The sequence below is a fragment of the Diabrotica virgifera genome, chromosome 3, assembly GCF_917563875.1.
Source record: "Diabrotica virgifera virgifera chromosome 3, PGI_DIABVI_V3a".
NCBI lineage: Eukaryota > Metazoa > Arthropoda > Insecta > Coleoptera > Chrysomelidae > Diabrotica > Diabrotica virgifera.
Genome location: NC_065445.1, coordinates 160,916,781 through 160,942,196, shown reverse-complemented (window position 1 = coordinate 160,942,196; position 25,416 = coordinate 160,916,781). Strand labels below are relative to the sequence as shown.

General features: G+C 34.8%; 2 protein-coding genes across 2 annotated transcripts in view; one reads left to right on the top strand and one right to left on the bottom strand.

The window, feature by feature from the left end:
• Positions 1–25,416, top strand: part of LOC126882182 (protein Fer3-like) — a 558,397-nt gene that overhangs the window by 396,494 nt on the left and 136,487 nt on the right. The window lies entirely within an intron of this gene.
• On the bottom strand, positions 6,616–8,017 carry LOC126882181 (uncharacterized). The gene is made up of 2 exons (XM_050647001.1): positions 7,700–8,017; positions 6,616–7,634 (listed from the first exon to the last, which is right to left on the bottom strand). Exons 1-2 carry the CDS (start codon positions 7,739–7,741, stop codon positions 7,020–7,022), a joined length of 657 nt encoding a protein of 218 aa, XP_050502958.1. The 5' UTR covers positions 7,742–8,017; the 3' UTR covers positions 6,616–7,019.

Genomic DNA, 25,416 nt, shown 5'->3' with positions numbered 1-25,416 from the left:
ACAGATAAATTAATAATTTTTTAAAGTACCTTGTGACCAACTTTTAAGTAATCCACGAAATGTATTTATCCAAATTTAGTACACAAAACATTACACAAACGCGAGTATATCCTCGCAAAAGGATATAAACTTTTTTGACAAAAATATACACCTATAAACAAAAAACTTCTACATCACTGCAAAAAACCGACAGCCATTTTAAATCCATCATTTACAGATTCAACAAGTTCAATACTATTGACTGTCCATAGTATTTGGTTATACATACACTGCCAAAATTGTAGGTGAATATTGTAATAGGCCAGTATTTTCGACAAAAGTTTTGAATGTGCCATAATTTTTTAAAAATATAAGATTTTCGATAAAAATTGACGACATATTGTTGTGGGTTTGTATAATGTTATTAAAACAGCCAAAGTCCAAAAAGTAATTCATAAGTTGTTTTAACTTAAAAATCTTTAAATTAATGGATAATACAAGATCCAAAAAATGTGTAGATGTATAATATCAACTTCCTGGTAAAGGTGTACCAGAAAAACAAAGTTAAATTTTTTTTAAATATGTATTTATGAAGAATAATAAAAACAAATTAGCAATTTAAACATTATTTGCAGTACACAGAAGACAATGATTTATAAACACTACGGAATATAATTTCTTCTCGCATACTGCGCAATGATGTCCAGATATTTCATTATATGTACCACTAAAATGGCGGCTAACATATGCAGATATTGGTATCCCTTATTTACTTTGGCATAAGGAGTCATCAAGCGAGCTCATTCAAGCAGATTTAGCTATAATGATTCGTTATGCCAAAGTAAATAAGGGGTACCACTATATTCTCGGTGTAATTCATGCTTTTAGTAAATTTGTGTGGACGGAAGCGGTTAAAAGGAAAAATGTACCTAGGTTTATTATTACTAAATAATCAGCATCGAATCTGTACATATCGACAGCTTTAACTATAAGGACTCTTAATACGGGGAGTGTGTAGGGAGCATAAAAATCTATCCATAGAAAACTCGAAAGCATACAATATACAATGTTCAGTATGTACCCATTCAAAATACTCATTTCATTTAAGCGAATCACTAACACACAAAGGCTTCAAAGGGACACGGTTTCGATATATCCACTACTTAACACAACTTTTACATCTTTAAATCATCTACAAATTATCAAAAGGCTACCTCGTGACTCCTCCATTGCAGCCAATTCCAAGTTCTATTTCCATTCCTGTGAATTTTCTCCTCCTTAATGCTTCCTGAATATAGATTTGGGGACAAAGAACATCCTTAAGCCTTTTGTTACAGGAAAAGTGTCTGAAATTTTATTCTCTAAATCTCAACAAAATGAAAAGAGGCCAATAAGCTGGACATAATTAGTCTAGGACCCATTTAGGGTGAATATTAATTAGTTTAGTTAACCATGCTAAGTCGCTATATACACAGATCGAACGTATACTTCCATATTATTAAACAATAATGAGTTCTTGTGAGTTACGTCTTATATTTTGTCTAGTGTAGAATATATTTTTATGGGGCATTTAGCATAAAGCTTATGATGACCACCACTAGGCAGAGGTCTCCACATTACGTCTACTATACACAGGTCGAATGTATACTTTAATATTATTAAAGAATAACGAGTTCTTGTGAATTATCTGCTATATTTTCTCTTATGTAGAATATGATAATTGTATGGTTGAATGCCATAAAGACTTTAAGCTTATAAGACCTAAACGGGATAAAGTACAAGAGGAGCAATATATCACGTGCTTGGTAAATAGAATAAAATGACATAGAAAAATCAAAACATATTTTACTGATTGGTTAAATTGCGACATACTGATAGGATTTAAAAAATAAAATACACTGACACATTCAATACTCAACATAAACATTAAAATCTTTCATAAACTATTATACAATTATACATTATGTCCACACCAGCAATCATCTTGTTTTAGCATACAACTCTCAATACATTATCCCCCTAGGTGCAAAATATCAGTCAACTTGGAACACACGCACAGTTCTTTCGCTATGTGTAAACCATCCACTGTTTATAGGTATCTATCATTATATCACTGATACCTTCAATACTAATATCAACACCCACACAAACCTGTTACACAGGGTAACCAGGGTACCTGTTCACAGAAGCAGAACTACAAAACTTTACCATATCATACATCAGAAAATCTGTGGATCCATATGATCTACTTCAGTCTTGGCATCTCATACCCCAGAAATTTGTGCAAGATTTTGAAATTCGAACACGACTTCCGTGTTTTGTTCATTTCAATCGTCCAGAATGGAGAACAGAGGAAGAAGGATTAGCTCCTGCTCAATCCAGTTGCTGTTTATGTAGATTTGCACTGGAAAATTTATATAACAATTATAGCGGTTAACTAAAGTACTATTTTTTATTAATAAAACAAAATGTCAAAAAATTCTTTATTGTATCATAAAAGTATCATACAAATAAAATACGTTAGATAACGCACATACACTATTATTATTTAAATGGTTAGGACATTTGGGTTCCCTTTTTACAAATTGAGTAGGGAGCCGCGGAAGATAAAAAAACAAGTGGTTCAACAACAATTTTTTTGTTCCCACAGAGCATGTATGACGTGTAGAGTAGTTAGAACTGGATATGGTAGAGTTATATAGGGCATAAGACTAAGGTAGATAATAGTGAACTATGCTAGTTTCACCCCCAAAAGTTGCAAAGTTCGGCTATTTTTACGACATTTTCTAATTTTAATCGGAAATTCATAAGAATACATAAAACTTGATCGTTGTAAGGATGTGAGTATATTTATAAACTGAACATATTTCTTACAATTAACTATATATGGATGTAAGTTTAGATAGCAGCGTCTTTAATTGATATAAGATATTTTCGTTTGGACAAGGCACTCCAAATAGATTCCAACTAAATTGTCCACCCGCGACCAATCGTGTAAATTCATTAAATTTATAGTAATTACTTTGACGGAAAAAGTAAATATGACCATCAGTCCATCGGAATGCGAGAGAAATATCTTCAGGTATACCAGGAAAGAGGTCTTTTATTTTTCCTCTACCACTCTCATTCAGAAAATCATTAGAAAATTCTATATATGACATATTATTATAAAAAGTATAGGATCGCCCAGCATTTGATTGAAAAATAGCATTGATGTGTGCTTTATTGGGTATATTAAATGAAAACTTATCAATAAATTGAATAATAGGGAATGATGCTGAGAAATATTTGTTTGGAGACACAATTGTAACCAAATCACCGCTTGTTGTTTGAAAAATGTGTTGTAAAGTGTACTGACGTAATTGTGTAGGTATATAATCGATAAGGAGTTCTGGTTGAGATGGAATAATCATGTCATTCAAGTCTAGTTTCCATATAAATTTGTCATGAGCAATATATAATCGATAATTTGAGAACTCTGGAGCAGTGGCTAGAAACATAAAATCTGGAATAATATCACACAAATTTTTGAGGATCAGCTGCTTACGAGTTGTATGTCTTGTCGGTGTTGCATTCGTTGTAGTTATTGGTGTATAGTGTGGGTGGATTGACTGCCTAGAAGGTGCTAGTCTTGTGGTTGTTGAGATATTTATTGGTATTTGCATGGTTGTGAACTGTGGGATTGGAGCGTATTTACTATTACCCCCATATAAATATTGCACAGCATTTATATCATCATCATCATGTAAAACACGAATCTTATCTGCATAGACGCTATACATGATAGCATTTGGAGTAGCACTCTGAGCTATCCCGAGGGCATGTCCGATTTCATGAACTAATACCATAAGGAAACTAGTACGTCCTTCGGGTACAGAATCAGTCCCAAAATGCCAGGACTGATCTATATCTAAATGGATTTCTACACATGTTTCGCCGGAAGTAGGAAAGTAAGAATGCCCTAAAACACCTCCACCTACTGTACTTGGGCATTCATCACCACCCATACAATTTCTTCTAAAATAATGAGTTTTACTAACCATAGTTATGGTAATATCAGGAGGATCCACACCTGGAATTGTAACCATTGTAAATGTTAAGTTTGAAACATTTTGCCACATCTGAAAAGCCATTTCCGCATCTTTCTGAGCATCAACCGTTCTTTGAGGAAAATACCATTGCAGGTGATGTTTCTTCCATGGTGTACGTGCTGTAAAATCGTTATCACTGTGTTGACAACGTGGGCGACGCATAAATTTGATAGTTTCATTATTAAGCAATCCATCCACCGGTAAATTATACCTTTCTTGGAAGTTAATCAAAATAGTTGAGAGATCTGTTTTATTATCGATATTATGTTCATATCTATTTAGATAAACAATAGCATCTTTTTCAGAGAAATCTGCGCAAAGCACATATGTGAGACTTAGGAAAAAAACTAATACATCTACCCCATTCAACATCTTGATGAAGAATACTTTAAAATATTAAATAGCACGTATATAATAGCATATTGGTGGTGGGAATATTGGGACCGCGCAAGTTCGGAAAAGCGACACCTGGTTTCTACGCTCTGCAACTTTATTCGCACTTTTAATTATCGTGGTCAAAAATATGGTCCTGGGTGCTGGATAATTGTCAAGGCCATAGTTCAAAAAATTAATAAGAAGAAAACATAAGATTCAGGTTATGTTATTAACACGTAAACAATTGTATGTAGTAAATAAAATTATTTATTACAATGCAGTACTGCAAGCAAAATACACTTAATTAAATTTACCTTTATATAATACTTGAATATCATATCAATATCTTGGAGCAATATATAATTTTTCTTCTTTAATGACGGAAGGTATGAAGTATATATCAATTTGACAATTTCAATTGACAATATGAGTTATTTAAGATAGTTGCAGTATTTCTTCTTCACCTTCTATCATTGCCTTACTGCACAAATGGCATTACAAATGTTATATACTTTCTTCTATCGAAATGCTGCACCCACCAAATATTAACATAAGTTCTCAGAGATTACGGTATCATTGATAATCGTCACAGTCACACAAACTGTAGACAGGGTATTACTAAACCTAGGTACATTTTTCCTTTTAACCGCTTCCGTCCACACAAATTTACTAAAAGCATGAATTACACCGAGAATATAGTGGTACCCCTTATTTACTTTGGCATAACGAATCATTATAGCTAAATCTGCTTGAATGAGCTCGCTTGATGACTCCTTATGCCAAAGTAAATAAGGGATACCAATATCTGCATATGTTAGCCGCCATTTTAGTGGGACATATAATGAAATATCTGGACATCATTGCGCAGTATGCGAGAAGAAATTATATTCCGTAGTGTTTATAAATCATTGTCTTCTGTGTACTGCAAATAATGTTTAAATATAATTGCTAATTTGTTTTTATTATTCTTCATAAATACATATTTAAAAAAAAATTTAACTTTGTTTTTCTGGTACACCTTTACCAGGAAGTTGATATTATACATCTACACATTTTTTGGATCTTGTATTATCCATGAATTTAAAGATTTTTAAGTTAAAACAACTTAAAAATTACTTTTTGGACTTTGGCTGTTTTAATAACATTATACAAACCCACAACAATATGTCGTCAATTTTTATCGAAAATCTTATATTTTTAAAAAATTATGGCACATTCAAAACTTTTGTCGAAAATACTGGCCTATTACAATATTCACATACAATTTTGGCAGTGTATGTATAACCAAATACTATGGACAGTCAATAGTATTGAACTTGTTGAATCTGTAAATGATGGATTTAAAATGGCTGTCGGTTTTTTGCAGTGATGTAGAAGTTTTTTGTTTATAGGTGTATATTTTTGTCAAAAAAGTTTATATCCTTTTGCGAGGATATACTCGCGTTTGTGTAATGTTTTGTGTATTAAAATTGGATAAATACATTTCGTGGATTACTTAAAAGTTGGTCACAAGGTACTTTAAAAAATTATTAATTTATCTGTTTTATTGAATCACTGAATTTATCTAATTTTAATTAGATCTGTGCATCATATCTAAGACCTAGTAAAAATAAAGTCCAAACACGTTTACCGATATATTGTTCATCACTTCAAATTTTGAAATGTCTTTTAACTTCATGAGTACCTCGATGTTGTCCACATTTAAGTTTTCTTTATAATCAGGGTATGAGTCTGGAGTTACAGGATTCCCTTCTCTAGGAAAAAGGGCCGCCATAATACACCACAAAAAACATGCATCGTCATTATTCTGAATATTAAGAACAGCATGTTTCCTGATAGTAGAAAGTGGTAATTTCAAGTGCTTCTTGCCACTAATTAGAGCACATCGATTAATATTAATATCTAAAAATAACATTTCTTGTATAGCTCAATTGCTTTCTTTTTTCTGGAATTCGCTGGCCTTGCTAAAGATCTCATCAGTAAAATCTTTAAAAATATTGTTTAAATCGGAGGAGATTGTTATTATTCTAGTTTCAGTGTTCACTGATTTAATATCACTTATGTCTTTATCGGGTATCACATATACAGCAAACACTTCCATATTTATTTTAACAGTTGCATGCTTTTCAATCTCTTGCTCAATAAGTTGTATATTTGCTGGCTGCACGTTTTCCATAAAAGTATTGTAGTCAAGTTTTTCCTCGTGATAAGATACAATTCTGCTTTTAAATGCATGATGTATTTTACTCACATTTCTACTTAGTGGTTCAGAAGCTATTATTCTACGTTTTTACCTGGAATTGAGCACATATTTTGTTTCCCACACACTTTCCTCTTATGCCGGTTTAGACTAGAGAAATTTTTTCTGCACTGGTCGCAATGCATTTTTTATTACATTTACTGTACACACTTGGATTAGTTATATTCTTTTATATCTACTTCTTTACAGCACATGCCCCACCCCTCTTAACATCAACTCGGTTTTTATTTAAGATAACAATTACATTTCTTTAAGATAACAACTCATACACAAATTAATTTATTCAAACATTAAGGTATAAAAAATAAGCTTTTTCAGTTATAGGGGTGGGTGTCCTGTAGCAGTAATTTCCCCATTCGCTTAATTTTCGGAAGCATACTTGCTTTGGCATTTACCAACTTTTTTCTCTGCGCTTTTAAAGCTTGCACGTTCTGCTCAGCAATTTTTAACTCTGCATCGATTTCCAGTGTCTGCTGTTGATTCTTCTTATAGTTTTGGTTCAACGTTTGCGATTCCTTTATTGTACTACTTAAATCATCTACAATTTGTTGAGCAATCTTCCTTCTGTCCAATGCTTTTGAAATGGCAAAATCTAGATCTTCGTCTGTTTTGATTTTTACTACCAAATTGGCAATGGTGTCCTGTTTTTTATTACTCCCAGGATGATGTTCTCTGCTTTTCGGTCTTGTTGGCTGCTGGGGCTGAAACTGGTTTGCGATTGATACTTCATTATTTGGATTCTTTCCGCTTGTGGATGGCTCAGTTGATTCCGATGACGCCCAGAGTTGAATTTCACTATGTGGTGGATTGGCAGGCTGGCTCTCATTTAATAGATTACTTAGACTATTCTCCTCATCATTTTTCTTTGGAGGAACTCCTTTCTTCGCCAATAGGCCGTCAAATACTTGGGAGAACTCTACTTGGGAGAACTGTAAAGACAAATATGAATTAGTATAAAAAAAATAACAGCTATGAATCAGTAATGAGAACTCACTCTATTTTTTCTTTCTCGCAGGCATACGTGGTTTCGCCACATCTTCTAGGGTTGCAGGACCTCGATATAAAACTCTACAGGGCAAAAGCAAAAGCCACCGCTGGAGTTATGCAGGACATATGGGTGAATGACAGATAATTTTTGAAGAGTGTGGGGAGAAATTGGCATATAAAAGATACTAGAGGCATACAGAACACATATAGATGAAAAATAATTTTTTGGAAGAGTGGGGGAGAAGTGGCATAGAAGAATAATGAAAGGCAGGAGGAGAGGTGCTTAAACTTAAACAAGTTGCTTACTACAACTTGTTAAGTCTGGCACGTGTTGGTGGCGAATTCTCTCTACCTGCCTAAAAAATTTTTTCTCCGTTTTTAGATAATTTTGGAGGGGGTGTCCTGATGATCGGTTTTGATAATGCAACGTATTGTATATGTCCTAACTATGATGGATGATGACTCTTCTAGGGTTTGAATGCCTTGATATAAAACTCTACAGGGCACAAGCAAAAGCCACCACATCAGAGAAAACAAGCCGATCGACACCGATGAAGTTATGCAGGACATATGGGTGAATGACAGATAATTTTTGAAGAGTGTGGGGAGAAATTGGTATATAAAAGATACTAGAGACATACTAGAAATATACAGAACACATATCAATGAAAAATAATTTTTGGAAGAGTGGGGGAGAATAATGAAAGGAGAGGTGCTTAAACTTAAACAAGTTGCTTACTGCAACTTGTTTAATTCTGGCATGTGTTGGTGGCGAATTCTCTCCACATGCCTAAATATTTTTTTCTCCGTTTTAGATAATTTTGGAGGGGGCGTCCTGATTATTGGCTTTGATAATGCGATGTATTTTATCTGTTCTAAATATGAGGGATGATGACATTCATCATCCCAATTTTCATCTTCAGCGTATAAAGAAGCAGGTGTGGAGATTGGTGCAGGAAAATGCGCAGTAGACTGTGTGGGGAACGAGGCAGAAGGCCTACAAATTGGGACAGGAACAGGCGCAGTACACTGTGGGGGGAACGAGGTAGCAGGCCTACAAATTGGGGGATCTGACCTGAGCGGGGCAGAAGGCCTACCGATTGGGGGAGGCACTGACGACGAGGAGTGGGGGGAGATGCGAGACAATGCCAACGCTTAAACTGCTCGCTAAAAATTGTAGCGTTATATTTCCAGGCCCACAAACTTTGTGGGAAAATACAATGTTTCCTTTTGCAGTTGTTATCTAAAAAAACACACAATATTTTACTGATAATATTTCAATACTTTCATGATAACAAATACGCATTGAGGGATAGAACCTGAAAGTATGGAAAATAATTGAATCGGTCTCTTGAAAAATCCCACATGTAAGCATGTTGTGAAAAACTTCTCGGAATAGCCGGGTTCTCTTGATACAAATTTCTCAAGTCTCTAGCTTCGTTTAGAATGTTACATAGGTTCGGGTTTCTTTTGAAACATACGACTCTACGTCTAAGGTTAGCAAAAAAACTGATTTTTGAACATATCGGGTTTCTCAAACGACCGATTCGCTTAGATGACATAAAAAACAGATGGGTGAACTAATAAAAACTAAACCATTGCCAAAAAAATATGTGCAGACTAGTTTAGATCTCTATTTTTATAAGTGACGATAATAAGCCTGAATACCTAAAGTGATGGCACACTAAGAATTAAAAAGAAGAAAATTAACAAATGGGGCTAACCCACAAAAAAACAAAAAAGAGTACTAGAAGAACGGAGATCACACATTTTATAACCTCTCTACACATCGAACTGGAAAAAACTCTAGAATATATTTATCTTACAGAGGTAAATTTTTTCTGGTGGGAGGGAAGTATGCGTTGTTGGGTGTCTTTCGATGGAGTTTTTACAGTCGAGTCGACAACAGTTTTTATCTTCTTCCTACAACGTCGGGATATAACCGATATGAGAAAATTAACTTTTCGCACAGAAAAATTAACTTTTTTCCCTGGCTTCGTAGGTATATGGTGTAGGGTATCTATGGAAAAGTCTTGTAATTTCCTATCCAACGGTACTTTTTTCATCTTGATACGACGCTCCGTTCAAAAGTTATCCACTTTCAAAGGAGCGTAAAACTCTTTTAATTTTTGATATCCTAATACTAGAAATCCACTTTTTAACAAAATTTCCATTTTAATGAGATTTTTGGTTACGAGCGTGTTGATAACGGATAGTGGGCGGTTAGTCGAGTCAGTTAACCCTTTTTTACCAACTCGATTGTCGTGATTAATTTATATAAGGGACTAAATCAAGATATTAGGATTTTAACTGATTTCACCTAAAAAGTAATGAAAGGTTTTACTATTTAAGACAATATATTGCCCCCCTGAGAGGCCGAATAGCTAATACAGAATTGAGCCATAAATAGGGAGTAACCGACGCACTCAAAAAAATCTCGACCTTTAAATGGAAGTGGGCGAGAACGGAGCCGCCTTTCGAAATAGAGGACGACCACCTGGCCTAATAAGAATACACCAAATTGGATGTAAGCGGCTCAGGATAGGAAATTGTGGGGTACGGGAGGGCTACGTTTAGCGTGGACACATATTTTCTGAGTGACGATTGATCTACTTGTATAAAATATGTTGACAGAGTCACTCTAATAAAAAATTAACAGTCACAGCCTAGATTAATTAAGTGCAATTGATTAGTACGGGAAAAATAGGCACTAAACGTGGATCAGGTAAAAGAAAACACTAGCGACTAAAAATCTGCGAAAATGGTTACATTGTTCGAAAATTTAATCGATAATTACTAGGTAAATCCTATTTAAAAAATTATATGAAAAATTTGGCGAATTCGCCAGGTATATCTATGAAAAAGTTTTGCCTGCATGAAAAACAGCAGAGTACATAATAACATCAATTTCAGCATATTAGGCATAAAAATAAAAACAAAAGTACGTACTGTAACATCTAAATCGTCATCAAACATAATTTCGCTGGACATTTTTTTGTTGGTCACTAATGGAATACAGCTGGATACAGGAGATACTGATAAATGTACCCGCCGTCTTGACCAGTTTTATATTAAATTAAAACGCCTTAGGCATGTTGCGGGCTTCCCAAAAATTGCATCTTACAAACAATTTTTTGAAAACAAATTTTTTAAAGACAACAACAAAGTAATAAAATTGTCTGGACCTGGCGGAATGCACAAATATAAAAACCCGGCGATTTTGCATAATGCATCACCAGTCAATCGCGAAGTTAAAAATATCACGATACAAATCGGTACAAATGTTTTATACAGACCTATGGTAAGTGGTAATTTCATGTTTAATTTTCTATTTCTCTATGATTTTATGTATATGATTTTTTATAAGATTTTCCTATTATCTGGTTGGTATATATTTTATGAGTCAATGTTTTACTATACGAGGTAACTCTAAAGTTTTCTAAAAAAATTTTATGTGATATTCTGTTCGATCTATTTATTTATTTAGGGTGACTTTAAGTACGTACAATTATTATTTCAGCTATTTTTTATAACTATGCCCACATGGACTTTTTTTCGTAATTTCTAGATTATCTGCTTTGTGTATTTTTTACTATACGAGGTTGCTATAAAGGTTTATACACACTTTGTTCTGTGATTTCGATATTAGCCGCTTGATATATATTTTTTATAAGTGTGTTTTTGATTTTTTTCTTTTACTATTTATACAGGGTGATTTTTACTATGACTACAAGTTTTCTACCAAAGTTTTTTTCGTGCTCTCGATATTAGCTGTTGAGACAGTGCAATGACAGTTTATTGACTGTGCCGTGCCATTTGCTCCCTTTATACATACAGGGAGTAACTCTGACTATAACAAAACTTTTCTATATAGGGAGTAGCTCTGACTATCACAAAAATTTTCTCGATTGGAATTTTTTTCTGTAAATTGGCTCTTAGGGCAATGACAGTTCCTTGACCGTTCGTGCCGATTGGGCCCCCTATCCTTTCTGGTGGCAATAACAGGGCATTCACCGTGCCGTGCCATTTGCTCCCTTTATACATACAGGGAGTAACTCTGACTATAACAAAAATATTCTATATAGGGAGTAACTCTGAGTATAACAAAAATTTTCTCGATTGGAATTTTTTTCTGTTAATTGGCTCTTAGGGCACTGACAGTTCCTTGACCGTTCGTGACAAATGGGTCCCTAGCTGTTGAAACAGTGCAATGACAGTTTATTGACCTTGCCGTGCCATTTGCTCCCTTTATACATACAGGGAGTAACTCTGACTATAACAAAAATGTTCTATATAGGGAGTAACTCTGAGTATAACAAAAATTTTCTCGATTGGAATTTTTTTCTGTAAATTCAATATTAGCTCCTAGGGCACTGACAACTCATTGACAGTTCTTTACTTTAAAAATTTAATTAATTTAAAAAAATTGCGAGACTGCGCGGTTAATAAAAAGGATTAACATTAAAAGTATAAGGTGACGTCAAAACGTCATATATGCTTTCGGTCTTGACTAATGGCAATGACAGGTCATTCACCGTGCCGTGCCGATTGGGTCCCCTATCCTTTCTGGTGGCAATAACAGGTCATTCACCGTGCCGTGCCAAATGGACCCCCTCATTCCTTCTGCTGAGACTTCATTGTTATTTTGTATGCGTCTCCCCATATATCATTTTCTAGCGCGTCTATCAGATTCTGCCACCTTTCCTTTTTCTCTTTCTTTATTTTGTTATTTAGTTTCCTCTTCACTGTTTTATATATCTCATTGAGCTCGGGGTTGCCCTGGCTTCTTGTATAATTCGGAGGCACACTTCCCGTAGTTCTCTTATCTCATCCGTCCACCAATAGTGGACCGTCTTTCGTTCTTTTTGTCTTCTCTGTGGCCAACTGAAGGGCGTTAACGAGTGTCTTCCCGAGTTGGCCGAGATCTGTTATTGCGTCTTCGTCGATTTTTTTAATCTCCGATAGGTACCTGATTTTGTTTAATGTTTTCTCTCTTCGACCTATCGGTTTTCTTAGAACCCTCCCTTTAACCATCACCTCGTACATTATGTAACAGTGGTAGGTGAATAACTGTTCGTGGAGGACATCCCAATTTTTTATGCGTCTGGATAGCCTTTCGGTTGCAATGGTTACATCAATATGTGATTTGCTGGCCCCTCATGAATGTGGGTTTGTTGTTATTGAGTACATGGAGGCCAGCCTGGGCTATCCATTCATTCCAGAACTCTTCCTTCTCATTATTCATGGGAGAGCCCCATGTCCTAGGTTTTGCGTTGATGTCCCCGACAATCATTATTTGCTTCTCTCTTGTAGCGATGCTCATTATTTCATCTACTTTTTGTTTGTAGTCTCTGATGGGCATGTTTGGAAATATGTAGCATGCCAGGAGACAAAAATCCTTCATCTTAATGAGGATATAATTTCCGCCCCTGACTATGCCACGCACGCCAAGATCTTTATTTCTGAAGAGCACCGCCACGTTTTTGTTTGTATCCTGCACCCAGCCACCGTCCGACGTTATTTTTTTGTTAGGTTCCGGGACGATGAGTAAGTCTATTTTTAGCGTGCAGTCTTTCGCGTGGACCAGATCGTGTGCACGTTTTGCGCGACCCACGTTCACCTGCATTATCCTTATACCAGGTTGATCCTTGAGGTTCATTTTTGGTTCAGTTCCCTAGAGAGTTGACCCATATCCGTTTGTATATATTGAACACAATAAATATAAATAAAATAAAGGTGTAAATATAAAATGAATAAATAGGTAAATAAATAAATAAAAGATTAAAATGGTATACTGGACAGTACACAACACACTAAGATGTTTAAAATTATCTGAAATTAAATTTTATATAAATAAAATTTATATAAATAAAATATGTATAGATAAAATTATCAAATAAATAAATATAAATATGTATGATTAAAATCGATAATTTTGCCCTATGAAAGGTGGTTTCCTGTTTCACTACTGGGCTGTATAGGGGCCCACCTCAGTTCTTCAGAAAACCACCTCTCACCCTTTCGTTTTATTTCTTTTAATTCTTTATGGGTTCCCTTTCCCCTCCCCTGCCGTACACCCACGCCCTATAGGCTGGGCATGTCATGCGGTCCATTCTATGACCCTCTTCCTTACAAGTTAAGCAGTACGCAGTGCTGCTACACTGCACCGCTGTATGCCCGTTTTAAAGCAGTTGTAGCAGCATGCTACCCTGCTCTCCCCTTTGCACTCATAGGTGTTGTGACCATAATGGAGGCACTTATAACACCTTATCGGCGTATGGCGTTCCATTATGGGGCATACAACCCAACCTATTACTATTGTTCCATACCTCTGTAGCTCTTCTGCTTTTGAGGGGCGTACGGCTATGGTCGCCACCTATTCCCCATGCCTATTTATACGTAGCGTTTTGACACCTATTTCGTCCTCGGGGATACCGGTATATGTTGTTATCGCGCTTATTAGTTGTTCTTCTGTAAACCCTGGGTCTATTGCCGTGATGGAAAAATAATTTTCTTTCTTCCGAACAGCCATGCTCATTCCCGTTATTTTACTGTCCATCTCCTTCAGTTTCTCGGCTGCTCGCTTCCTCTTTAGTTTTACGAGGATGTCCCCCCCTTCGGTTTTTTAGCTTATTTACTTTTAAGCCAATCTTCCCTATATCAATTTTCTGATTCATCTCTTTTAATACATCAGTGTATGCTTCCCCCCCGTTTTGATTAGGAGGGCTTCTTCCTGCTCATGTCTCTCCCCTTTATCCATCTCCTTCCCTCTAATAACTATTTCCCATACTATATTTTCTTTTCTCCCAACAAATTCGAGAGCTTTTCGCACATCTTCCTTATTTATCTCGTTGTTAACGATGACTGATGGTTTCCGGGGGCTTCTCCTTTTTTTTTATTATATTTAAGGCCTTTACAGCCATTTCATACATTCATACATATGTGTACCACTGCCTCCTTTGGTTCGCCATAATATATATATATATATATATATATATATATATATATATATATATATATATATATATAGTAACGCTCGTTAACGCCCTATATATATATATATATATATATATATATATATATATATATATATATATATATATAGAACAAACTTTGAGATTCTTTGGGTAAAACAGCTGAAAGAATAGGCTAAGTGTACTCTTTATTCCTTTATTGATCCAATATTTCGTCGATAGTCATCGACATCATCAGGGATAAGCTACAAATAGTTTTACATAAAGAATTGACAGTCTATTTAAATTTTTTGATGTTACTTACAATTTGAGATTAGCGCCGTAATGAAAGCTGGTCAATGTTATAAAAACTTGTATAAGTTGTCTTGCAAAAAACATGTAGTGTATATTTACAAAACTGGTACAAAAACAACGAAAAAGGTGTTTTCTTTTTATGCATCGGACTGAAATAAGTCCTCTCTCGAGAGTTTTACATCTTTTTATTTTATTTTAATGCAGAACCTGAACCATGTGACATGTTGTAGGTTGGAAAACACTAACCTCTAAAATCTTCTTCTCTCCCAGATAGTCGAAGTAGAATGGAGATTTTAGTGGCCTTTGCCTTCATTGGATGTATATACCTATATTTGCTTAGAAACTCAAGTTCTAGCTAATTTTATTTATTTAAAAAAAAAAAAAAATTTTATACAATTGAAATTGTTAATGTGATTGAAGATCACTTTAACAAGAGTTTGTTTACTAGATCTTGGTTAATTTCAAGATCTAGTTCTTATGTAAATGAATATGTGCTGTTAGATTTGTTACTAAAAGTCTATTGTTAAACTGTGCGATACTATGGTAATGTAATATTTTTATTCTAAAATGGAATCTATTGAATTGTTGAATTTAATATGTTGTTTGTCAACTGTGAGAAGAAAAGAGTAGATTTCACTAAGGTGGTGGATGTCTGTTTTTTTATTTATGTTGTTATCTGTTTGTGCTATGCAAGCCATTTCTAGGAAAAGACGTTTTTTGTAGTTGGTTTCCCTTTCTAGAACCTCTACAGAATCAAAGTCCATCTGGTGTCCTTCATTTACTGCGTGAAGCGCTAATGAGCAACGGTCAGGATGCAGTCTGCAGTCGCTTTTATGTGACGTTAAACGATTTTTTAAATGCCTTTCTGTGTGGCCTATGTATTTTTTATTACAGTCTTTGCATGGAATGCTGTAAACTACATGTGACATCTGCTCCTTAGGTGTTTTGTCTTTTACTTTTGTGTGAAGACTTCTGATCAAAAGTCTTCACACAAAAGTAAAAGACAAAACACCTAAGGAGCAGATGTCACATGTAGTTTACAGCATTCCATGCAAAGACTGTAATAAAAAATACATAGGCCACACAGAAAGGCATTTAAAAAATCGTTTAACGTCACATAAAAGCGACTGCAGACTGCATCCTGACCGTTGCTCATTAGCGCTTCACGCAGTAAATGAAGGACACCAGATGGACTTTGATTCTGTAGAGGTTCTAGAAAGGGAAACCAACTACAAAAAACGTCTTTTCCTAGAAATGGCTTGCATAGCACAAACAGATAACAACATAAATAAAAAAACAGACATCCACCACCTTAGTGAAATCTACTCTTTTCTTCTCACAGTTGACAAACAACATATTAAATTCAACAATTCAATAGATTCCATTTTAGAATAAAAATATTACATTACCATAGTATCGCACAGTTTAACAATAGACTTTTAGTAACAAATCTAACAGCACATATTCATTTACATAAGAACTAGATCTTGAAATTAACCAAGATCTAGTAAACAAACTCTTGTTAAAGTGATCTTCAATCACATTAACAATTTCAATTGTATAATTTTTTTTTTTTTTTAAATAAATAAAATTAGCTAGAACTTGAGTTTCTAAGCAAATATAGGTATATACATCCAATGAAGGCAAAGGCCACTAAAATCTCCATTCTACTTCGACTATCTGGGAGAGAAGAAGATTTTAGAGGTTAGTGTTTTCCAACCTACAACATGTCACATGGTTCAGGTTCTGCATTAAAATAAAATAAAAATATGTAAAACTCTCGAGAGAGGACTTATTTCAGTCCGATGCATAAAAAGAAAACACCTTTTTCGTTGTTTTTGTACCAGTTTTGTAAATATACACTACATGTTTTTTGTAAGACAACTTATACAAGTTTTTATAACATTGACCAGCTTTCATTACGGCGCTAATCTCAAATTGTAAGTAACATCAAAAAATTTAAATAGACTGTCAATTCTTTATGTAAAACTATTTGTAGCTTATCCCTGATGATGTCGATGACTATCGACGAAATATTGGATCAATAAAGGAATAAAGAGTACACTTAGCCTATTCTTTCAGCTGTTTTACCCAAAGAATCTCAAAGTTTGTTCTCTAACTTAATCAGCTGTGATCAACACTATTTTATCTTCAATATATATATATATATATATATATATATATATATATATATATATATATATATATATATATATATATATATATATATATATATATACATAGAAAAGAAAAATCATTGGCAAATAACTCGCAATGTGAATGTGAATCCAAATTAACAATATAAAAAGATGGAATGCAACTGCAGACACGTGTTTCTGACTCATTAGTCGTCATCAGTACAGTATAGCCAAGTTAGAAGAATAATAGTTTAACTTCGAAAAAGATCACTACAGGAGCAATATTACCATTTGTGACAACAATGTCAGAAGACCCTGCCTTTCAGGGCGACGACCAACACAGTCACGGAGGTAAAGCTACCTGAGGAAAGAAAAGCCAAAACCTTATAAAATAAAGGATGTTAAGTAAGCGAGTACAACTATAAACATAGAAAAGAAAAATCATTGACAAATAACTCGCAATGTGAATGTGAATCCAAATTAACAATATAAAAAGATGGAATGCAACTGCAGACACGTGTTTCTGACTCATTAGTCGTCATCAGTACAGTATAGCCAAGTTAGAAGAATAATAGTTTAACTTCGAAAAAGATCACTACAGGAGCAATATTACCATTTGTGACAACAATGTCAGAAGACCCTGCCTTTCAGGGCGACGACCAACACAGTCACGGAGGTAAAGCTACCTGAGGAAAGAAAAGCCAAAACCTTATAAAATAAAGGATGTTAAGTAAGCGAGTACAACTATAAACATAGAAAAGAAAAATCATTGGCAAATAACTCGCAATGTGAATGTGAATCCAAATTAACAATATAAAAAGATGGAATGCAACTGCAGACACGTGTTTCTGACTCATTAGTCGTCATCAGTACAGTATAGCCAAGTTAGAAGAATAATAGTTTAACTTCGAAAAAGATCACTACAGGAGCAATATTACCATTTGTGACAACAATGTCAGAAGACCCTGCCTTTCAGGGCGACGACCAACACAGTCACGGAGGTAAAGCTACCTGAGGAAAGAAAAGCCAAAACCTTATAAAATAAAGGATGTTAAGTAAGCGAGTACAACTATAAACATAGAAAAGAAAAATCATTGGCAAATAACTCGCAATGTGAATGTGAATCCAAATTAACAATATAAAAAGATGGAATGCAACTGCAGACACGTGTTTCTGACTCATTAGTCGTCATCAGTACAGTATAGCCAAGTTAGAAGAATAATAGTTTAACTTCGAAAAAGATCACTACAGGAGCAATATTACCATTTGTGACAACAATGTCAGAAGACCCTGCCTTTCAGGGCGACGACCAACACAGTCACGGAGGTAAAGCTACCTGAGGAAAGAAAAGCCAAAACCTTATAAAATAAAGGATGTTAAGTAAGCGAGTACAACTATAAACATAGAAAAAAAAATCATTGGCAAATAACTCGCAATGTGAATGTGAATCCAAATTAACAATATAAAAAGATGGAATGCAACTGCAGACACGTGTTTCTGACTCATTAGTCGTCATCAATACAGTATAGCCAAGTTAGAAGAATAATAGTTTAACTTCGAAAAAGATCACTACAGGAGCAATATTACCATTTGTGACAACAATGTCAGAAGACCCTGCCTTTCAGGGCGACGACCAACACAGTCACGGAGGTAAAGCTACCTGAGGAAAGAAAAGCCAAAACCTTATAAAATAAAGGATGTTAAGTAAGCGAGTACAACTATAAACATAGAAAAGAAAAATCATTGGCAAATAACTCGCAATGTGAATGTGAATCCAAATTAACAATATAAAAAGATGGAATGCAACTGCAGACACGTGTTTCTGACTCATTAGTCGTCATCAGTACAGTATAGCCAAGTTAGAAGAATAATAGTTTAACTTCGAAAAAGATCACTACAGGAGCAATATTACCATTTGTGACAACAATGTCAGAAGACCCTGCCTTTCAGGGCGACGACCAACACAGTCACGGAGGTAAAGCTACCTGAGGAAAGAAAAGCCAAAACCTTATAAAATAAAGGATGTTAAGTAAGCGAGTACAACTATAAACATAGAAAAGAAAAATCATTGGCAAATAACTCGCAATGTGAATGTGAATCCAAATTAACAATATAAAAAGATGGAATGCAACTGCAGACACGTGTTTCTGACTCATTAGTCGTCATCAGTACAGTATAGCCAAGTTAGAAGAATAATAGTTTAACTTCGAAAAAGATCACTACAGGAGCAATATTACCATTTGTGACAACAATGTCAGAAGACCCTGCCTTTCAGGGCGACGACCAACACAGTCACGGAGGTAAAGCTACCTGAGGAAAGAAAAGCCAAAACCTTATAAAATAAAGGATGTTAAGTAAGCGAGTACAACTATAAACATAGAAAAGAAAAATCATTGGCAAATAACTCGCAATGTGAATGTGAATCCAAATTAACAATATAAAAAGATGGAATGCAACTGCAGACACGTGTTTCTGACTCATTAGTCGTCATCAGTACAGTATAGCCAAGTTAGAAGAATAATAGTTTAACTTCGAAAAAGATCACTACAGGAGCAATATTACCATTTGTGACAACAATGTCAGAAGACCCTGCCTTTCAGGGCGACGACCAACACAGTCACGGAGGTAAAGCTACCTGAGGAAAGAAAAGCCAAAACCTTATAAAATAAAGGATGTTAAGTAAGCGAGTACAACTATAAACATAGAAAAGAAAAATCATTGGCAAATAACTCGCAATGTGAATGTGAATCCAAATTAACAATATAAAAAGATGGAATGCAACTGCAGACACGTGTTTCTGACTCATTAGTCGTCATCAGTACAGTATAGCCAAGTTAGAAGAATAATAGTTTAACTTCGAAAAAGATCACTACAGGAGCAATATTACCATTTGTGACAACAATGTCAGAAGACCCTGCCTTTCAGGGCGACGACCAACACAGTCACGGAGGTAAAGCTACCTGAGGAAAGAAAAGCCAAAACCTTATAAAATAAAGGATGTTAAGTAAGCGAGTACAACTATAAACATAGAAAAGAAAAATCATTGGCAAATAACTCGCAATGTGAATGTGAATCCAAATTAACAATATAAAAAGATGGAATGCAACTGCAGACACGTGTTTCTGACTCATTAGTCGTCATCAGTACAGTATAGCCAAGTTAGAAGAATAATAGTTTAACTTCGAAAAAGATCACTACAGGAGCAATATTACCATTTGTGACAACAATGTCAGAAGACCCTGCCTTTCAGGGCGACGACCAACACAGTCACGGAGGTAAAGCTACCTGAGGAAAGAAAAGCCAAAACCTTATAAAATAAAGGATGTTAAGTAAGCGAGTACAACTATAAACATAGAAAAGAAAAATCATTGGCAAATAACTCGCAATGTGAATGTGAATCCAAATTAACAATATAAAAAGATGGAATGCAACTGCAGACACGTGTTTCTGACTCATTAGTCGTCATCAGTACAGTATAGCCAAGTTAGAAGAATAATAGTTTAACTTCGAAAAAGATCACTACAGGAGCAATATTACCATTTGTGACAACAATGTCAGAAGACCCTGCCTTTCAGGGCGACGACCAACACAGTCACGGAGGTAAAGCTACCTGAGGAAAGAAAAGCCAAAACCTTATAAAATAAAGGATGTTAAGTAAGCGAGTACAACTATAAACATAGAAAAGAAAAATCATTGGCAAATAACTCGCAATGTGAATGTGAATCCAAATTAACAATATAAAAAGATGGAATGCAACTGCAGACATGTGTTTCTGACTCATTAGTCGTCATCAGTACAGTATAGCCAAGTTAGAAGAATAATAGTTTAACTTCGAAAAAGATCACTACAGGAGCAATATTACCATTTGTGACAACAATGTCAGAAGACCCTGCCTTTCAGGGCGACGACCAACACAGTCACGGAGGTAAAGCTACCTGAGGAAAGAAAAGCCAAAACCTTATAAAATAAAGGATGTTAAGTAAGCGAGTACAACTATAAACATAGAAAAGAAAAATCATTGGCAAATAACTCGCAATGTGAATGTGAATCCAAATTAACAATATAAAAAGATGGAATGCAACTGCAGACACGTGTTTCTGACTCATTAGTCGTCATCAGTACAGTATAGCCAAGTTAGAAGAATAATAGTTTAACTTCGAAAAAGATCACTACAGGAGCAATATTACCATTTGTGACAACAATGTCAGAAGACCCTGCCTTTCAGGGCGACGACCAACACAATTGTGACGACATTGTTGTCACAAATGGTAATATTGCTCCTGTAGTGATCTTTTTCGAAGTTAAACTATTATTCTTCTAACTTGGCTATACTGTACTGATGACGACTAATGAGTCAGAAACACGTGTCTGCAGTTGCATTCCATCTTTTTATATTGTTAATTTGGATTCACATTCACATTGCGAGTTATTTGCCAATGATTTTTCTTTTCTATGTTTATAGTTGTACTCGCTTACTTAACATCCTTTATTTTATAAGGTTTTGGCTTTTCTTTCCTCAGGTAGCTTTACCTCCGTGACTGTGTTGGTCGTCGCCCTGAAAGGCAGGGTCTTCTGACATTGTTGTCACAAATGGTAATATTGCTCCTGTAGTGATCTTTTTCGAAGTTAAACTATTATTCTTCTAACTTGGCTATACTGTACTGATGACGACTAATGAGTCAGAAACACGTGTCTGCAGTTGCATTCCATCTTTTTATATTGTTAATTTGGATTCACATTCACATTGCGAGTTATTTGCCAATGATTTTTCTTTTCTATGTTTATAGTTGTACTCGCTTACTTAACATCCTTTATTTTATAAGGTTTTGGCTTTTCTTTCCTCAGGTAGCTTTACCTCCGTGACTGTGTTGGTCGTCGCCCTGAAAGGCAGGGTCTTCTGACATTGTTGTCACAAATGGTAATATTGCTCCTGTAGTGATCTTTTTCGAAGTTAAACTATTATTCTTCTAACTTGGCTATACTGTACTGATGACGACTAATGAGTCAGAAACACGTGTCTGCAGTTGCATTCCATCTTTTTATATTGTTAATTTGGATTCACATTCACATTGCGAGTTATTTGCCAATGATTTTTCTTTTCTATGTTTATAGTTGTACTCGCTTACTTAACATCCTTTATTTTATAAGGTTTTGGCTTTTCTTTCCTCAGGTAGCTTTACCTCCGTGACTGTGTTGGTCGTCGCCCTGAAAGGCAGGGTCTTCTGACATTGTTGTCACAAATGGTAATATTGCTCCTGTAGTGATCTTTTTCGAAGTTAAACTATTATTCTTCTAACTTGGCTATACTGTACTGATGACGACTAATGAGTCAGAAACACGTGTCTGCAGTTGCATTCCATCTTTTTATATTGTTAATTTGGATTCACATTCACATTGCGAGTTATTTGCCAATGATTTTTCTTTTCTATGTTTATAGTTGTACTCGCTTACTTAACATCCTTTATTTTATAAGGTTTTGGCTTTTCTTTCCTCAGGTAGCTTTACCTCCGTGACTGTGTTGGTCGTCGCCCTGAAAGGCAGGGTCTTCTGACATTGTTGTCACAAATGGTAATATTGCTCCTGTAGTGATCTTTTTCGAAGTTAAACTATTATTCTTCTAACTTGGCTATACTGTACTGATGACGACTAATGAGTCAGAAACACGTGTCTGCAGTTGCATTCCATCTTTTTATATTGTTAATTTGGATTCACATTCACATTGCGAGTTATTTGCCAATGATTTTTCTTTTCTATGTTTATAGTTGTACTCGCTTACTTAACATCCTTTATTTTATAAGGTTTTGGCTTTTCTTTCCTCAGGTAGCTTTACCTCCGTGACTGTGTTGGTCGTCGCCCTGAAAGGCAGGGTCTTCTGACATTGTTGTCACAAATGGTAATATTGCTCCTGTAGTGATCTTTTTCGAAGTTAAACTATTATTCTTCTAACTTGGCTATACTGTACTGATGACGACTAATGAGTCAGAAACACGTGTCTGCAGTTGCATTCCATCTTTTTATATTGTTAATTTGGATTCACATTCACATTGCGAGTTATTTGCCAATGATTTTTCTTTTCTATGTTTATAGTTGTACTCGCTTACTTAACATCCTTTATTTTATAAGGTTTTGGCTTTTCTTTCCTCAGGTAGCTTTACCTCCGTGACTGTGTTGGTCGTCGCCCTGAAAGGCAGGGTCTTCTGACATTGTTGTCACAAATGGTAATATTGCTCCTGTAGTGATCTTTTTCGAAGTTAAACTATTATTCTTCTAACTTGGCTATACTGTACTGATGACGACTAATGAGTCAGAAACACGTGTCTGCAGTTGCATTCCATCTTTTTATATTGTTAATTTGGATTCACATTCACATTGCGAGTTATTTGCCAATGATTTTTCTTTTCTATGTTTATAGTTGTACTCGCTTACTTAACATCCTTTATTTTATAAGGTTTTGGCTTTTCTTTCCTCAGGTAGCTTTACCTCCGTGACTGTGTTGGTCGTCGCCCTGAAAGGCAGGGTCTTCTGACATTGTTGTCACAAATGGTAATATTGCTCCTGTAGTGATCTTTTTCGAAGTTAAACTATTATTCTTCTAACTTGGCTATACTGTACTGATGACGACTAATGAGTCAGAAACACGTGTCTGCAGTTGCATTCCATCTTTTTATATTGTTAATTTGGATTCACATTCACATTGCGAGTTATTTGCCAATGATTTTTCTTTTCTATGTTTATAGTTGTACTCGCTTACTTAACATCCTTTATTTTATAAGGTTTTGGCTTTTCTTTCCTCAGGTAGCTTTACCTCCGTGACTGTGTTGGTCGTCGCCCTGAAAGGCAGGGTCTTCTGACATTGTTGTCACAAATGGTAATATTGCTCCTGTAGTGATCTTTTTCGAAGTTAAACTATTATTCTTCTAACTTGGCTATACTGTACTGATGACGACTAATGAGTCAGAAACACGTGTCTGCAGTTGCATTCCATCTTTTTATATTGTTAATTTGGATTCACATTCACATTGCGAGTTATTTGCCAATGATTTTTCTTTTCTATGTTTATAGTTGTACTCGCTTACTTAACATCCTTTATTTTATAAGGTTTTGGCTTTTCTTTCCTCAGGTAGCTTTACCTCCGTGACTGTGTTGGTCGTCGCCCTGAAAGGCAGGGTCTTCTGACATTGTTGTCACAAATGGTAATATTGCTCCTGTAGTGATCTTTTTCGAAGTTAAACTATTATTCTTCTAACTTGGCTATACTGTACTGATGACGACTAATGAGTCAGAAACACGTGTCTGCAGTTGCATTCCATCTTTTTATATTGTTAATTTGGATTCACATTCACATTGCGAGTTATTTGCCAATGATTTTTCTTTTCTATGTTTATAGTTGTACTCGCTTACTTAACATCCTTTATATATATATATATATATATATATATATATATATATATATATATATATATATATAGTAAACTCTTAAATATTGGGGAAATCTGCAAGAAAGACTCTAATGAGTATCAATTGTTTCGCCGAACGTTTTCGCCAAAGAGAATTAATTTGGCTTCTTCAGGGCTGAAAGAGAAGAAATTATAATTAGCTACCATATATTACCTATTAAAAAACACTGGAGATCTTACCGTAACTTAGAATTGTAGAGTTAGGATGTTAAAAAAAAAACTTAGCTAGTAACAACATAGTGGTTTTTTTTGTTACTGTTAGAAAAAAGTTACTGTTAGAAATGTATGGTAGCTGTGAACTTGAGACGCAGAAGTGTACGCAAGGGTAACCGAAAAAACCCAATGCAACTACATTTTGAAGGAATTAATTCTTTGAGTTGTCGGCAATAACTAAATTTTTGATTGTTAAAAAGTTCACATGTGAGGTTCTGTTTTACCAGAACGCATGCGCTGACATGTCAAAGTAGTTCTTATGATTCTTTATAATGTCGTTAAGGTTCATTGGTGTAACAAGATGAAATTAATTACCAGTTTAGGGTAATATTATTATTTCAGATTTTTCTTATTAAAAAATTGTTTTATATATTATATTGTTCATGTGATGTAATTCTAATATCTTATTGAGATGTATATAAGAAAAGCAAGGGAATGTTATCTTTTTTTAAATTAATGAAAATTATTATTTAAGTAGGTTAGTTATTAATGGATAAATCAGTCAAGTTAGTTCTGTGTGATGTTACACTTTTCTTGGTATCGGATTTAAGTAAGAAGTGGTATATATTGCTTAGATTCTTAATGTCACTCTTAACATTGATGGAAAAATCGTTAAGGAAAATATATGACATTTCAATGAACTCTCTT